The sequence below is a fragment of the Suncus etruscus genome, chromosome 11 (genome assembly GCF_024139225.1).
Source record: "Suncus etruscus isolate mSunEtr1 chromosome 11, mSunEtr1.pri.cur, whole genome shotgun sequence".
Lineage (NCBI taxonomy): Eukaryota > Metazoa > Chordata > Mammalia > Eulipotyphla > Soricidae > Suncus > Suncus etruscus.
Window position 1 is genome coordinate 97,707,988 of NC_064858.1, and position 17,975 is coordinate 97,725,962.

General features: G+C 34.6%; 1 protein-coding gene across 1 annotated transcript; it reads right to left on the reverse strand.

Annotated features, from left to right (window-relative positions):
• Positions 1 to 2,870: 2,870 nt before the first annotated feature.
• IFNG (interferon gamma) lies at positions 2,871 to 6,796 on the reverse strand. Its single transcript, XM_049783022.1, has 4 exons — positions 6,683 to 6,796; positions 5,489 to 5,560; positions 5,214 to 5,396; positions 2,871 to 3,008 (listed from the first exon to the last, which is right to left on the reverse strand). The coding sequence occupies exons 1-4, from the start codon at positions 6,794 to 6,796 to the stop codon at positions 2,871 to 2,873; spliced, it is 507 nt and encodes a 168-aa protein (XP_049638979.1).
• Between the last annotated feature and the right edge of the window lie 11,179 nt (positions 6,797 to 17,975).

Below are 17,975 nucleotides of genomic sequence, written 5' to 3' on the forward strand. Positions count from 1 at the left end.
GTTTTACAATATATGAACTTACAAAACTATTACATGTTTTACTTTATTTAATGCCGATATTGCCCTATCATTCTTTGTCTCCATATCTGATCCATTTATCTAATATGTTGAGATTCTCTACAATTATTATGCTGCTCTTAATGTATGTAAATAACTTTTTAATATATTTTGAGGCCCTCATATTGAGTGAATAAATGCTGATGATTGCCATATTGTCTTTATTGTCTTTATGGGTTAATGCCTGTGTCATTATATAGCAGCTATCTTAGTATAATACTGATTTCTGGTTGACAGTACCCTTTCTTTGTATTATTGAATTGAGACCACCTTCTTCAGCATTTTATTCTATAATGTCTTTATGCCTGATATGAACCTCTTGATTGCATCATATAGATGGATCATTATTTTGATGCTTCTCTTTGATTTTTAAGTTCGGGTCACCCAATTTTAGACTGATTACTGTTGTATAATTATTTACTGCCTTTATATAACATTTTCCTTTTTTAATTATATTTCTCATTCCCTACCCAATATTGCTAAATTTGCCTTTTATTGGGTATGGTTTTACCTGACGAGTCTCTCAATGTAACCATTTTTCACATCTAAGTATCTCTACTCCAAATTATCCTGGTCTGTGACTCTTCTGCTAGCCAAAGCAAGACACAAGTCTAGATTCTTTGTGAGGTGGTCTGGAACACAGTGACCTCCTTACTTCTTACATGTGTTTCCTCAAATGCTATCTCTCCAATAAAGTCAATAATAATATCTTTTAAAATCTCTAACTTACCTATTCACTCTTCTTTACTTTCATTTTTCTCAATTACCTATAGTGCTTTGACTTTTTAATATTTATTTCATTTTTTATATTCACCAACTAATGCACCTTCTAATTTATTTGTCTTGTATATTTGTCTATGTTATTCTTGCTTAAAATTTTTATTCACTAATAGGGGTCATTGTTTTGTTCACAAATGTATCGTAAGTGTTCAGGAAAAAAAAAACAGGTATATAATAGTTCTTTAGTATTACTTGAATAAAAGAATAACATTTTACCACAATGCTGAAAGCATAATATTTTCTTTCTGGAATGAAGAAGTCAGAATTTAAATAGTATAAGTATTTCATTTAAAAAGCACATTATTTGCCATGGCAGAGCTTAGACTGCAATTGAGTCTTCTTGTCTATAACTTATCATTTCAACTCAGTGACATTGTCCCAAAATTGACAGAGAAGAGATAGATATCAAAATTAAAAATAAAGCAAGAAATTGACGGAGGAATAGAAATAAATTTTGTGTACCAAACTAAGTAGTCTGGCCTACTCTCCAAGTTGACAGTAAATAACGACATCATTAAATTTGTGTTCTGAAAAGATAACATGAATATTTGTTATATGAAATAGTTGAATTCAACACATCTCAAGTGAAAGGAACCACATTTATTGGAACTTACTATAATTCTGTTGGATTCCCCTGAGACACTGTTCTCAAACTGCCTGGAAGATGGAACCCAGTAGAGCAACTCTTCTGGGGGACTCTGGAGAGCAACTGTTTCTGGGATTCTCCTTGAGGTGAAAAGTTTCAGAGACACTGCTCCAGAAATAAGGAAGGACAGCACAAAGAAGGGTGCCATCAGCCCATGATCAATGGTCACTTTTAGGTTTGAGTCACTCCAGGTCATCTCTCCTCCCTCACAGAGAACCCTGGTTAAGAGGGATCAAACACTAATATCACCCATTTTGATGCTGTACAGACACTCTTCTTTTTTTTTTTTTGGTTTTTGGGGCCACACCCATTTGATGCTCAGAGGTTACTCCTGGCTAAGAGCTCAGAAATTGCCCCTGGCTTGGGGGGACCATATGGGACACCGGGGGATTGAACCACTGTCCTTCCTTGGTTAGCGCTTGCAAGGCAGACACCTTACCTCTAGCGCCACCTCACCGGCCCCTGTACAGACACTCTTAATTCCTAATGTCTATGGTTAACTTCTACCTGGTATTTCATGTCTCTGACTGCTCATCTCTGGTGTCTTGGGCCATGTCACCCTGTCCATATCCCAGCTTCTTTTGTCCTAAATAAGCATTGTTAGAATGGAATAAAATGTCTCCAATCATCACTCTAGAATCCATTCTTTCCCATTATAAATTGGAGAAAATGTCCTCAGTCCCAAAGACACCAGGGGGAGTGAAGCTGACCCTTGCAGGTCACAGGATTGACAAAAAATTCTAAAATTTCCAAAGTTCAATATGACTTTTTTCTTACTAATTTATGAGATCTAGTTCATTCAACCCCATCCTCAATAAGAAAAGAAGATATGGTATAGTTATAAAATTATACTTTATTTATATATGGATATATAATCAAACTAAACATAAGCATTATTTTCTATTGGGAGGTTACAGTGGTCATATTTCATTACAATAGTCATATTCTAGTATAGTTATATTTTAAAGCACCATGTTTTTATCAGAAGAGATGCCATGTTTTTATCAGCAGACAAGGCATATCACCTGAAATCATCAGTGCTATATGACATGCCATTAAAGGGAGGCTCAGAATGCAAAGATGTTCTCCAGTATAGCAGCTGGAGATATCATTACATATATAAGTGTTCATTGTCTCAGTGAAAGAAATATACAACTCTCAGAGAATCTAGTAACCACATAATTTTTCTTAATTAGAAGATAAAAAGGATCGAGTGAAGTAGTCACAGGATGCAAAAATTATAAATAATATATATTAATATTCATTAATAAAATTGCTATAAATACTTTGATGGGACTAAAATAAATTTACCATATAAATAATGTAAAATATTAAATATTAATAAATAGATTTGGACTTTAAAATTCAAATATTGAAGGCAAGATCTTCAGTTTTTTGGTGCTCTCCGGCCTCGCAACTGAATTTGACTTCTTTTCCGCTTTTTTAGGCTTACACTTGATGTCAAATCCTCTATCACCTTGAAGAGTTCACTTATAGCTTTCTGCTGGACCCTCAGATCATTCACCTATTGAAAAAAAAAAAACAGAAAACTTCATCTCAGACATTTAAGTCATCAAGATAAATTGCTATTGCTGTCATGTTTTCTAAAAAAATAGAAGTTACTTTAAAACAATATATTTACTACTATACCTTAATAAGCAGTGATGATTTCTTTAATTAAACCTTACTATTATATATAAGTATCCAATGAGTTACTATTGGTCAATAATTCCCTAGTTTCATGTGTAAGAAGGATCTTGAGACCTAATGGAGAAACCAGGGGCCCACATTCTTGAGCTCAAAGAAAACCCAACTTTTGTATGGTCACTCAGCATCTCTCCCTGGTGATAACCCAACAAAGCTTGAGGACCACTTATATAACTCTAGAGTTTTGTAAATAAGTCTAAGATAAATGAATACTATGATTTTTATTTCCTCAGACCAGGACAACTTAATCATTCACATAATGGGATTAAAATAAACATCAATCATATTTATTTATATGACAATCATCTATTTAAATTTATGCTTAATAAAGTAAATAGCATATTCTTTCATTCTAGCTCTGCCCTTAAGTAGTGCTATAACTCTGCTGCTGCCTTATCATATTTTGAGAATAATAGTGGTATCCTAGACTACAGAACTAATATTTAAAAGGCAGTACATGCTCTAGGTATGTTATTGATTAAGCAAAAGAGAACAATGGCTGAGAGTTTACTCAAGTTTGCAAGATGCATGGCAAAAAGGAATAAGAAGAGTTTTTAGAGGTCCAATTATAGCAGAGTAGAAAAAGTTTCTACCAGAAGCATGGAAGAATGGAATAAACTGGGTTTTATAGGTCTTTTTTGCGGTCTGTCATAGAAAAAAATTCTATGGATATGTTTTGCAAATGACAAATTTTACTTTCCAGTGTCTGAAGCGCCAATGAGAAATATAGAGACCCATCCAGGACTGAATAGCAAATCAGAGGCATCACTGGGTTAGGAATAAATGTTCGGTTTTCTTTTTCCAGTAGGTAGACTGGTCCATGGCAATCCACTAAACATTGAAAAACACTATCAATGGAAATTGGTAGCAGCTATGAAAGTTTTTTTAAGCCACTGTTGCACTATTTATTGTCTGTAGTGGAGACATAGAAATTCTCAAGAGTATGCATGTATGTTTTTAGTTCCTGGCACCTTAGACAAGAGGAATGGAGTTAGACCCTGAAATAGAAAGAGCAAGGCATAGATATTGAGAGAACAGCTCAAAAGAGATCTCTTCCATTTTCGCCCAAGTTTGTTTATATTCAAGCCAAAACCAAGGGGGACTTTGTCTCCAGGGCACAATTTTGGGGAAAGAAACATTGCCTTTATGCTTCAAAGTTAGTTTTGAAACTTTCAGCTTCTAAAAATTAGAACTTAAAGAATTAAGATAGTTTCATGAGATAAAGTTGGTAGCTTAAGGATTTCTCCAACTAACTTAATCTAGCTAGCAATGTTACTAGAACCCATTATTTCATAAGCTATCAATTCCATCCCTTTTTATTGCCAAAAATGAATGCTTTTGACCTGACTTGGGTTATACAGTAAAGTCTAGTTACAGTGAACCAACAGGGTGGCCCTATTGTCACTGAGAAGGCCATAGCTTTTGGCCACATCATTTTCACATTTAGAGCATGTCACTGTCACATTTTCTAACAAAGGACACAAGAATTACACAACAGGGTTCTTTAAATGAGGAAACTAAACCCCAACCACACCTGTGATTCATCAGAGGTGTCACTTTTCCTTGGTAGCCAAACTTGGAGGAGTACAAATGTCCCCACCTCCACCATTCTTTCCACCAAGACCTGCAGCCTCTCATCCAGAGAGAGAGCATTTCCTTCACACAAACAAGGCCCAATGAGAGAACTACTTCTCAATGCTGAGCTCCGTTTTCTCACTACTTCCTCTTTACTGAATTTGTCCATACATCAGTCATTGTAAAAAAAAAAAAAAAAAAGCATTATAACAGTCATAATGCTTCTCAATCACAAATCAAAATAATTCTATGTTGACCTTGTAAGGTCACCCAAGACATAAACAGAATTAGTAGAGTGAGTTTTGGTTGTAATACTGAGTTTTGGTTGTAATACATTTTAAATAGCTTCAACAACTAAGCCCAGTAGCATATCTCAACTTCCTGGATATTTAGTGCTTGATAGAAGTCTCTGCAATGAAACCAAAGAAAGAATAGAGAACACCCTTACCGGAATGTCAATCAGCTTTTGAAAGTCGTTCATTTTCTCCTGGCTGCCATTGAAGAACTTTACAAATAGTTCTTCTTTGATGACATCCATGCTTCTCTGGATCATATGGTTGTTTGTAAAGTTTTCAAAGAGTTTGAAGTAGAAGGAGACAATCTGGCTTTGAATTAATTTTTTGTCACCCTCCTTGGGAAAAAGAGAACAAAGAAATATTTATGAGAAATTATCCAGCATAAAATAAGCAAACAAAAAAATTTAAATAGAAACATTCCATTTACCTCTTTCCACTTCTTCAGAATATCTGAGAAAAGAGATCCACCACCATCAGCTACATGTGAACCAGTTGCATTCTGTAAAAAAAGAATGAAAAAAATGATTTATAATTAATTCCTAAAGTGTCCTAAATTATGATTTAAGTTTTGTTGAATTCAGATTCTGAAACTCTTCACTGATACTCTTTCCACCCCTTTCATTTAGTTCTAACAATAATATTTAATAAAAGGTATATTGGGTATCATCAGACACCATTATATTTTAGCTTGTTTATTTCTAGTATAATTTTTAGAATTACAAATGAACCCAAGATAAATGATGATACTTCAATTTTCTTTACTAGAAATATCTGTAGAAAGGAAAAACCACATGATTTCAGACTAGTTTAAAACAAACCAGCCGTCAGACATCTAGAAATACTGCCCCCTGACGGCAATCTCTGTAACATCTATCAATGTCATTTTATATAGCATTACATCAACTTTAGTAGATGTCTGTCTGCATTATTTAGTTTGATCTTCTGAGAATAAATTAACTTATAAATGTTCAAACAACTATCACTAAAAAAACTAAACTTGGGACAATAAATATTGTCAATATCAATTAAACATAACTACGCATTCTAAAGATATAAACAAACAATAGAAATAGATTCAAATCTCAGCAAGTGACTGAATTCAAGAATAATTCAAAAATTAGAGATAAGCAGTAAAATGTCATAACTACTTTTTTCAGTAATAAAAAGAACACCTATAAAATCAATCTTTTGAGAATCTCTTTGTAAATCAATGATATATGTTGCCATTTTTACTGCTAGTCTTGATCTCTTAATGTCATCATCATAGTAAACTGAGAAACCAGAAACAAATAGCTTGGCACTTTTTTTCCATTTGCTTTTTATTTGACACCATAGTTGAGCACACTTCAAAATTACTAATATCATTATGCTTTATTCCTAAGTTCTGAACATCTTTGGATCAGTCCGAGATAGATAACTCTATCTACAGCACACTGAGTAAAGGGTTAAACCAATACCTAAGTCATTAAGTCAAAATCTTATCCAGTCAGCACAAAGAAAAAAAACCATTTTTTCTCAAGATGACTGTGAACTAGAGATAAGAATCTATCACAGATATCATTCAAAGTTAACATTCGGTCATTATATTTACAGGCACGTATTGTTAAAACTTGATACTTACAAAATATTCCTTTAGTTTTTCTGTTTCTTCTAAAATAATGGACTGGCGATCAGCGGTAGGAAAGCCCAAAATCATGCAAAGCTGCAATGCTAAGATAAAACCTGTATAATTCATGGTATCAGAGAGAGATAGGCAAAGTAGTTTCAATAAGTAGTGTTCTGAAAATCTGTTGATCAGGTCCAAAGGACTTAGCTGATCTTCCTTTTCTAATAGCTGGTTTACAGATGATCAGAAAAATGAGCTGCATTTCTTTTAGGCAGCTAGTATTTATACCTAGTTGAAGTCTGATCATGATTACGTATGTTCACAGGTTTTTAAAAATGAGATGGTGTCAGATAGCAAGAGGTGCTAGTTAGTATTAATAACTATGGTTTTGTGGCATTTTTGGTGTTATAATAAAGAATTTCCTTTCAACTCTTTGGGTCGTTTGACTTGAGACAGACCTATTTTGCCCACCTGTGCCAATCTTGTGGTATCCTTTGAAAGCACTTTTACTTCACACCATTCAGGAATTGGAAATGTTTTTGCATTTTCTCCCTTTGCTCTTGTGAAATGTTGACTCCTCATCCACAAATGCATTGATCATTTGTTTGAGGTTGGGAGCAAGCAAAAAAGGAAATTCTCAGAGCTCTCAAATCTTTACAAAGGGGGTTCCTTTAAAATATTTTTTTGAAAATGGCCAGAAAGTAAGGAAAAATAGGTGGTGAAATTGCTACTGTGGTAAGCAAATTCATCAACGTGCATTTCAGTGAGATATCAACCACAACAGTAAAGTTGCTCTGAACCAATACTGCCTACTAGAAAAATAATGCAGATCAAATAAATTTAAATTTCATGGGGCCAGAGAGGTGGCACTAGAGGTAAGATGTCTGCCTTGCAAGCGCTAGCCAAGGAAGGACCACGGTTCGATTCCCCCGGCATCCCATATGGTCCCCCCAAGCCAGGGGCAATTTCTGAGCTCTTAGCCAGGAGTACCCCCTGAGCATCAAACAGATGTGCCCCCCCCAAAAAAAGAAAAAAATTTCTTAATAACCTTTTTAATATAAAATTATATACATTTATTTTTAAATTTGTTGCATATTTAATTAGATTACATTTTATATTATGGAATAACTTTAAAGTATATTACACTTAATTTAACAATACCCAAAATATCTATACTTGCCATTGCATAAAATTCTTTCTGTCATGCTATATCCTAGAAATATGGTATAGATTTTTATAACCCAAATCTCAATTTGGACTATTTCTGATACTTAAGTGTAATATTTGAACAAGCAAATACAGGTCTAGATGATTAATTTTACCAAATAATTCCTAATCAGAGGATTTTTTTAAAATTTTCCTATCAAATACAAGAAAGAGAATTGTTTCTTTTACTTTGATAATTTACTTATAAAATAGAAATTTCAGGCGACACAGAAGAGCCTCCACCTCTTTGGTCTGTCCACTCTGTTTCATCATGCACTTTATGTACTAGTATATAGTGTTTATGGATACAGATTTGAATCCTAATTCCAATAACCTGTTATGTATTTTTGAGCAAACATCTTAGTTCTTCCATTACTCAGTTTTCCTATTTGTTTATTTTACTTGGGGCCTTCCTAGTGGTGCTCAGGAGGTCAAGAGTGCTACTATGGGATACTCTAGTCTAGAGTATCCTAAATTAGGATAACCTACTTTTTGGGCTTTGTAATACTGTACATTACCCAGGCCACCTCAGCAATTGTCGTATTATATCCTGACACCAAATGACCCAGTTTCCTTGTTTTGTTTTGTTTTGTTTTGTTTCAGGGCCATACCTGTGATGCTCAGGGATTACTCCTGGCTCTGAACTCAGAAATTACTCCTGGCTGGGATGCTGGGGATTGAACCAACAATATATATCTATATCTAGATATATCTAGATACCTATATCTATATATCTAGATATAGTTATAGATATTTATATTTATTATATATTATATTTATATCTAGATATATCTAGGTTGGTAGCTATAGATATAGATGAATAACCCATATATATATATGAATCAAGATCTATATCTATCCAATGGATATATCTCTCTCTATATGGATACAGTTTTATTTGTTTTATGTGGTATTCAGGACTTAACTCCAGACTTTGCACTTAGGGATAACTCCTAGAGGGGTTCAGGGAGACCATATGGAGTTCTGGGGGCTCTAACCAAGGCTCTACCTTCTAAGCAACTTACCTTCTACTATTTATCCTTCCAGCTCCCATATACATAGGTTTATGGGAGGCCATGTTGATGGTGCTTCCTCTGTGCTCAAAAATGACTCCTGGTAGTGCTTAAGGGATTTTATGAGGTGACTGGGATGGAACCCACATGGGTTGCATGTAAAGCAAGTGTCATACCCACTGTAGTATCTCTTCAGCCATATGTGGACTTACATATTTTAATCCTCTAGTTTTCTTTTGAAAACTAGGTTGCATAGTACACATAAAAAGCAAGTAATTTTGTCTGGCAAGCAGTATGTAATCAATAAAAGCTATCAATTATTTTTGCCATAAATAGTCATTTCTAAAAAACACACATTAAAGCAATGTCTATTGGTCCACTCTATAGGGAAAATGCTCAAAATACTAAAAATAGATTGACTGAAATGATCCAATAATTACAGCACAAGCTCTATATACCAAAAAAAATTATATAAATTCATTTCACAAATATTTACTATCATCAAGATCTGGACACAATCTAAATGCTAAATAAAAATAGAGATAACTTCATAAAGAAATTTTGATATAGCATGCTATACAGGATTATTGCTCCTTAAGAAATAAAAAAATGAAATTATGCCTTCTGTTACAACATGGATGGAACTGGAGGGAGTCATATTAGCTAAAATAAGTCAAAAAGAAAACGACAAATATCACAAATGTAAGATAATCTCAGCCATATGTGGGACATAATCAACAGAAACAAACTCAGGAATTTAGATTACAAGAGTTGTGGTTACTGGAGTAAAGAAATACAACAAAAAGGAAAAGGATCCAGAGGACTAATAGAGAAAGATACTGTTAGGTACTTAAGTTGTAGTTGTGGTAGCACATCTTTAACAAGGCTTCAACTTGTACCTTTAAACATAATCACATGGGGCCGGAGAGGTGGCGCTAGAGGTAAGCCTTGCAAGTGCTAGCCAAGGAAGGACCACGGTTCGATTCCCCCGGCGTCCCATAGGGTCCCCCCAAGCCAGGGGCAATTTCTTAACGCTTAGCCAGGAGTAACCCCTGAGCATCAAACGGGTGTGGCCCAAAAAAACAAAATCAAAAACAAAAAAAAAAACATAATCACATAAAAATTGTTATCTCTAAAACTCACATACACTAATTCTTCCTGCTGCGTCTGACCTCTTCCCTCATTTGTGACTTCAGAATCTGTCCAAATCCAGTCTAAATATTAATATCTCAAGAAGATTCCCAAATCCAAGTTAAATATTATCTCATAGAGATTCCAAAAATTGTCCTTTTTCAAAAAATAATTTTAATTAAATCACTAGAGATATAGTTATAAAGCTGTTCATGACTGTTTCAGTCATCAATGTCCAACACCCAACCCTGCACCAGTGCACATTTCCTGCTACCAGTATCTATAGTTTTTTCTTCTCTCTTTTTTCTCTCTTTCTGTCTCTCATTCTCTGTCTTTCTCTCTCTCTCAGACACTGGTTTTCAATATTACTACTGAAGAGGTATCACTTTACCTCCTTTCAGAACCAGTTCTTATCCAGAAGGATCATTTCCAATTACCATTATAATAGTAGTCTTTTCTGCCTAACTGCACTCCTCAACTTTGTGTCAAACTTCCTACCATGGACCAGTCCTCTTGAACCTTGTCTCTATTGTCTCTGGGTACTATTATCATATAATCATTTTTGTATCCCAGAATAGAAACATGAAAATGTACAAACACAAAATATATAGAATAAGAATATAAAAATCTAATATGCTGTCCTTCTCCCTCTGATTTATTTTTGCTCAGCATAATATTCTTATATACATCCATGCATGTATAAGCAAATTTTATGACTTCATTTTTCCTAATAGCTGCATATATTCTAGTTGTTAATGTAACACAATTTCTTTATCCACTCACCTGTTCTCAGACACATGTTTTCTTTGCAGATGTTGGCTATTGTTAATTGTGCTGAGATGAACATATGAGTGCAGATATTTTTCTGCATTATTTTTTGGCCACTAGGAGCCATTTCCAGGAATAATGTTTCTGGGTCATATAGGAATGAAATTTCTAGTTTTTTTATTAGAAACCAAATTATTTTTCTTAACATTAATCTTCACATGCTCTACCCAAGTATAACTCTTAATTCATATTTGTCTTGACATTCAATTTCTCAACCACACATTAGCATTAGCTGCTCAATAGTTTTCCCTGTGTTACATTTCTCTCCTGGAAGTCAAAATTTAATTTACTATTTCTATCATAATCTTTTAGAATGGATATTTACCAACAGAAGACTCTGAATAAATTTAAATGCTTAACTAAGGGCCTACTATGAGGTTTTTACCACCATTTCTAATTTCAATGCTTTAGTTCTACCCAATAGGAAACTAGCTTTTCATTAAAAATATATGATTAATGTTAAAAACCCAATCATGAATATATTTATAATTTCAGGATGTTTATATAAAAATTGAATTAAAAATGTAATATATTTCTTTATTAACTGCTTACTGGAATAATTCCATGTTTTATTTTCTATTGAAATATAAGAAAACTATTTGAAGAAACAAGATTAAGACATCTTTTTTGCAAGTGGCTAACCAGTTGTACCAACACCACTTGTTGAAAAGGCTTTCTTTGCTCCATTTAGGATTTCTTGCTCCTTTATCAAAAATTAGGTGACTGTATGTCTGGGGAACATTCTCTGAGTACTCAAGCCTATTCTACTGATCTGAGGGTCTGTCTTTATTCTAATACCATGCTGTTTTGATAACTATTGCTTTGTAATACAGTTTAAAGTTGGAGAAAGTAATGCCTCCCATATTCCTTTTCGTAAGGATTACTTTAGCTATTAGAGGATGTTTATTGTTCCAAATAAATTTCAGAATTGCTTGGTCCACTTCTTTGAAGAATGTCATGGGTATCTTTAGAGGGATCTCATTAAATCTGTACAATGTTTTGGGGAGTATTGCCATTTTAATGATGTTAATCCTGCCAATCCATGAGCAGGGTATGTGTTTCCACTTCTGCGTGTCTTCCCTTATTTCTTGGAGCAGAGTTTTATGGTTTTCTTTGTATAGGTCCTTCACTTCTTTAGTCAAGTTGATTTCAAGATATTTGAGTTTGTGTTGCACTAATGTGAATGGGGCTGCTTTCTTAATGTCCATTTCTTCCCTATCATTATTGGTGTATTGTGTTTTAATTTTGTAGCCTGCCACATTGCTATATGAATCTATTGTTTCTAGAAGCTTTTTGGTAGAGTCTCTAGGGTTTTCTAAGTACAGCATCATGTCACCTACAAACAGTGAGAGCTTTGACTTCTTCTTTTCCTATCTGGATTCCCTTGATATCCTTTTTTTGTCTAGTCACTATAACAAGTACTTCAAGTACTATGTTAGATAGGAGTGGTGAGAGAGGACAGCCTTGTCTTATAACAGAATTTAGAGGGAAGGCTTTTAGTTTTTCTCCATTGAGTATAATATTTGCCTTTGGCTTCTGGTAGATGGCCTTGATTAGGTTCCCATCTTGCTGAAAGTTATAAGAATGGGTGCTGGACATTATCAAATGTTTTCTCTGCATCTATTGATATGATCATGTGATTTTTATTTTTCTTATTGTTGATAGATTTATGGATGTTAAACCATCTTTGCGTTTCTGGGATGAAACCTACTTGATCGTAGTGAATAATCTTCTTGATGAAGCATTGAATCCTATTTGCCAGGATTTTGTTGAGGATCTTTGCATCTGTGTTCATCAGGGATATTGGTCTGTAATTTTCTTTTTTGGCAGCATCTCTGTCTGGTTTTGGTATAAAGGTGATGTTGGCTTCATAAAAGCTGTTTGAAAATGTTCCCATTTTTTAATGAAATCCTCGAGACATACTCAGTTACTCAATATTACTCAGGAAAGCAGTAACCAAACTGTTGCTTTAAAATTTTTTCTCAATTTTAAGGTAAGGAATAAAATTGTATTTTGTCCATTTTTTATTTATCCTCTGGAATATAGCATTAGATAGAAGAATAGAACGATCCATATCTGAAAATTATATATATTGCCTGGTGTTAATTAAGGTTTTCTTCCCAAATTAAAAAATAAAAACAAGAAATACATCTACAATGCGACAAAATATTTGTGATTAGTAGATCACTGGCCAAAATCAAAACTATAAATTCTTGATGGTATGACCAGCCCAGTATTATAAAATTATAGAAAATATCTGTGAGCTATCGGCACATTTATTAGTTTGTAAATGAAGAATCATTTAGAAACTTATAGAAGAGGATCCAAAAAAATGCACTGTGCTAAAAATAATCCATTTACTTGAATAATGCCAAGCCAAACACCACCGGTAGATTGTAAAAATAAATATTATTTATTACTGTGTACATATTATTTGTTTTAGGTATATGATATGGAATAAAATCTTTTCCCTGGGGTCAGAGAGATAACACAGTGGTAGGACGTTTGCCTTGCACATGGTTTGATTCCTAGTATCCCATATGATCCCCTGAACCTGCCAGGAGTGATTTCTGAGCACAGAGCCAGGAGTAACCCCTGAGTGCAGCCAGGTGTGACACCCCCAAAAAAAAAGTTTTAAAAAAATCTTTTCCCTAACAAATCTATTTCCCCAATTGATGGATTCCATTAATAACTCTGCTAGTTTTGTGAATTTAAATTATACCATATCAGGTTTTGGTTGAGGGAATGTATTTTTCTGTAAAATTTGTGAGGTAACAGTCATTGTCTATATTTTTCCAAAGGGGGGGGGGAAACAATAAGTTCTGTATTTTGTTTGTTTTTTGTTTTATAGATAAAAGTGTTGAAAACCTTAGTTTTAAAAATTCAAGATATTTCAGCAGGCCTGAGTTGGACTATATAGAGGCTTTGTACCTTTAAAGGCTTATATCTAGTTTTATGCTCTATTGCCTTGAAGTTCCTAGTATTTTTTAACAAGGCTTTCCTCATTTTCATTTTATGTCAGTACCTACAAATTTTGAACTGGTCTTGCATCCCACAGTAGGTGTAAAATGCCTGCTGTAAGGTTTTCACCTGTCAACAGATAAATCTTGGTTTAAAAATATCACTGTGCTAATACACCCTTTATGATCTTTTTCTGACTTAATCAGCTTTACCAAAAAAAAAAAATTCTCTCTCTTTTCTGCCTGTAAAACACCTATGCTTCTTTCACATGCAAACTAGAGGTTTCACACTTTGTTGGTTCAACCAATACTGAGACTGCAAAATAATTTACCACTGAGATACCCTTTTAAAAGTTTCACAAAGCCACCAGGAGCCAGAGTATGACCAGATCACTAAAATCAAGGGACTGAAAACTTTCTTTTTTCTTTTCAGCGAAGCTTTTCTTTTCTGAAAAGTGGCTATGGTTATACATGAAGTGTTAGCAAGATTTTTGATTATATCAAATCCTGCCCTCAGACTTTACAGAGAAGGGAATCAGGAAAACAAAACTTACACCTTAGTTGTCCTTTTATCTCTGTGATTAGCAGTCACATCTTTAGCACCATTAAATTTATCACATGCAGACTTTGGTGTCAATTTCTTCCACTAGAGTGAGTCAATATTGGATCCAAGTCCCCAAGCAAGTTGACTTCTGGAACTCCTGACGTCATCAAAGTTAAGTCTTCGGAATACAATGACATTTGTATGAACGTCCACACAAAGTCAAAGTTTCCTCACAATTTGACTCATAAAATCCCATCTGTTATAGGAGAGTTTTGAATCCTGTCATTTGGGCAACTTTGAGAGGTGGTTCAACGAGTATGGCAGACACCATACAAATACATTACAGTTACCGACTTACAATTTTCTTAGTTTTATGTCTGATACATGAGTGCAATTAATAGTCCAGAGATTCTTGGCATGCTCGCTAGATCCAAATTTTGTTTTGCAAGAAATTTTAAAGCATCTACTAAGCGCTTAGTATCATAGTCGATAATAGTTTACTAAAGAATGGAATAGTTCTGTTATTAAAGTATTTATTCTAATTTTGGTAAATGAATACAACTTTATTTGTTACTGCTACATGTCTATAGCTTCTGGAGTTCCAAAGAAGTTAGCAGTAGAACAATCTGGAAGTAGGCCAAGTCACAATATTGGTAACTAGGGTTGATTCATTCTAGTGCCTGGTAGATCCAAATCCTTATGCAGCCTTCCTCACAGAAACAGAGATAGATTATTGTGCAGAAAAAAGACGACCATGGCAGAAAGTCAATTTCTATTTCCTCCTTCTTTGTACAAGGCAAATGTCACTAGACAGGCACGGTAGTCTTTTCTCTTAAGTTAAATAATAAAATATTATCTCATACCTGATTACTTTTTTTCTATGCCTCTTGCCTAAATATATTAAAATAAAAATTTCAAAGGGGGACTGGAACAAGCAGTAGAGTGTTTGCCTTGCACGCACTGACCTAGGATGGACCTGTGTTCCATGGGACTCAGTGTCCCATGTGCTCCCCCAAGCCAGGAGCGATTTCTGAGCACATATCCAGGAGTAACCCCTGAACGTCACAGGATGTGGCCCAAAAACAAAAAACAAAAAATTAAATGAACTTATCTTTTCAGACTAAGCAGTACTAATGGAGAAACAGCATTATAATTTCATAGATGTTAGAGGGGAGAAAATCTTTGTCAAAAGAGGAAGGAATCTCACATTCTAGTTCTGAATCTGCCACTACTAAGGTGGGCTTTAATCACACATTACATCTCAGCTACACCATATTTTAAAAGAAAAATTATATCCATTCAATGAAGAAAGTTTTCTTTCAATTCTTTTAAGGGGGAAGTGGAGGAATGGGCCACATTCAGAAGGTTATTCTTGGCTTTGTGTTCAAGAGTGACTTCTGGCCATCCTTGGGAAAACTTATTGTCAACTATGGTTGTTTACATGCAGGGTATGTAGCTTATTTCCTATATTATCTTCAACTCCAAATTTTCTTCCACTTCTGTTATGCTATCTTCCTATAACTGTGTTTATAATAAAAAACGACATATTTCTAAGAACTAAATTTATGTTAGCTAGAGACTGGCACACTAAGGATTCAACAATAAATAATTGCTAGAGTCATTAAAAATAGTCGAGAAATTTCATTAATGACTTTAATTTTAATTGTGCCTCAAAAGATACATATGAGTTTTAAGTTCAGATAAAGAACTTACTATAAACTTATAGTAGTTTATATAAACTTTTTATGTAGTTTATATAGTTATATACTACTACTAGTTAATATAAACTAATTTATATTAATTCTGCAGGAAAACATATATCCTTTCAAAGGAGACATATTTCTATCTTTCTTTGTATTACTTCAAAATGGCTTAACTTCTTATCTTTATATGAATTCTTTCAAAGGAGACTTCTCTTAATGTGTATTGTTTCAAAAGAGACTTATCTTCCTATTTTCATGTATACTATTTCAGTCAAGACTTATCTCCCTGGGGCTGGAGTGATAGCGCAGAGGTAGGGAGTTTGCCTTGCACAAGGCTGACCCAGGACGGACGTGAGTTCGAAACCCAAAATCCCATATATTCTCCCAAGTCAGGAGCGATTTCTGAGTACATAGCCAGGAGTAACCCCTGAGCGTTACCCTGAGCGTTACCGGTTGTGCTCCCTCCTCCACAAGAAGACTGCTGTAAATCTTATGGATGCTCCTTTGAAAGAACTTTCTCTTTTTGATCTTGCTGCTTTCAGTATTCTATCTCTATCTGTAGGATTCGTCATTGTGATTAGGACGTGTCTTAGGTGTTTTTCTTTGGGTCTCTTTTAGCTGGGACTCTTCGAGTACGCAGGATTTGATTGCATGCAGTCTTCAGCTCTAGGAGTTTCTCTGTGATGATGTCTTTGTTGATTTTTTTTTCTGTGGAACCCCTTCCTGGGTCTCTGGGACTCCAATGATTCTTAAGTTGTTTCTGTTGAGTTTATCAAAGATTTCTATTTTTATCTGTTCACATTCTTTGAGTACTTTTTCCATTGTCTGATCATTTGTCTTAAGGTTCTTTTCCAGTCTCTTCTGCTGTATGGAGTTTTTCATTTGATCTTCCAGTTCACTGATTCGTCCTCGGATCCTGTTACCCTGCTGGAGAGGCTTTCCCTTGAGTTTTTCAGTTGAGCTACCATGTTTTTCAGATCTGTTATTTCTTTCAGTTTGGAGTTTTCCGATTTCTGTCTTTGTGTTCTGTTCAGCTAGAGCTATGTTTTCTTTGATTTCCATGAGGATCCTCCATATTTCTATTCTAAACTCCTTATCTGAGAGGTTAATCAAATGGTTGGTATTTTTTGGGGTCATCAGAGTTATTATCTTCACTCTCTGTGCATGGTGTTTGCCTGTGAGGTATTCCCATTGCCACACTTGTAGTGTGATTTTTCCTGCATGTCATGGTGGAGTTCATTCCTTAGATAGAGCGCACAGCCTTGAAGTGAAGCAGAGCTCTTCTGGCGACTCTAGAAGATCAATTTTGCTAGACCCTTCTCCGCCCACTCAGGAGAGGTTCAGGACACAGAACAGTAGAGAAACATGTACAGGCGATATGTACAGTCTCTCCCAATTGGTAATCACACAGCAGGGGCAGATTTCCTCCAGCCTGACTTCACAGACAGACCTGCCTTTCTCGATACAATAATTTTCACAAATATACTAGCTACTAAACCTTTTCTTCTTTCCTTTCTCTTCTATTTTTTTTTTGTTTTTCTATTTCTATTTTTTAAATATCTTTGCTTTTGGTCATCTTGAAGCAAATGTATTATGATCAGTTATGTCAACTATGTGATGCATTTCCTTTAAATAAATTTGTTTTTAAAAACTCTCCTAATATAGGGCCGGAGAGATAGCATGGAGGTGGGGCATTTGCCTTGCATGCAGAAGGAAAGTGGTTCAAATCCAGGCATCCCATATGGTCCCCGAGCCTGCCAGAATCGATTTCTGAGCACAGAGCCAGGAGTAACCCCTGAGAGCTGCTGGATGTGACCCAAAAACCAAAAAACAAAAATCAAAAACTATCCTAATATAATATCTAACCAGTAATGCTAATAATTAAGTTCCAACAACATGGTGTGTACTCTGTCAAGATTTATT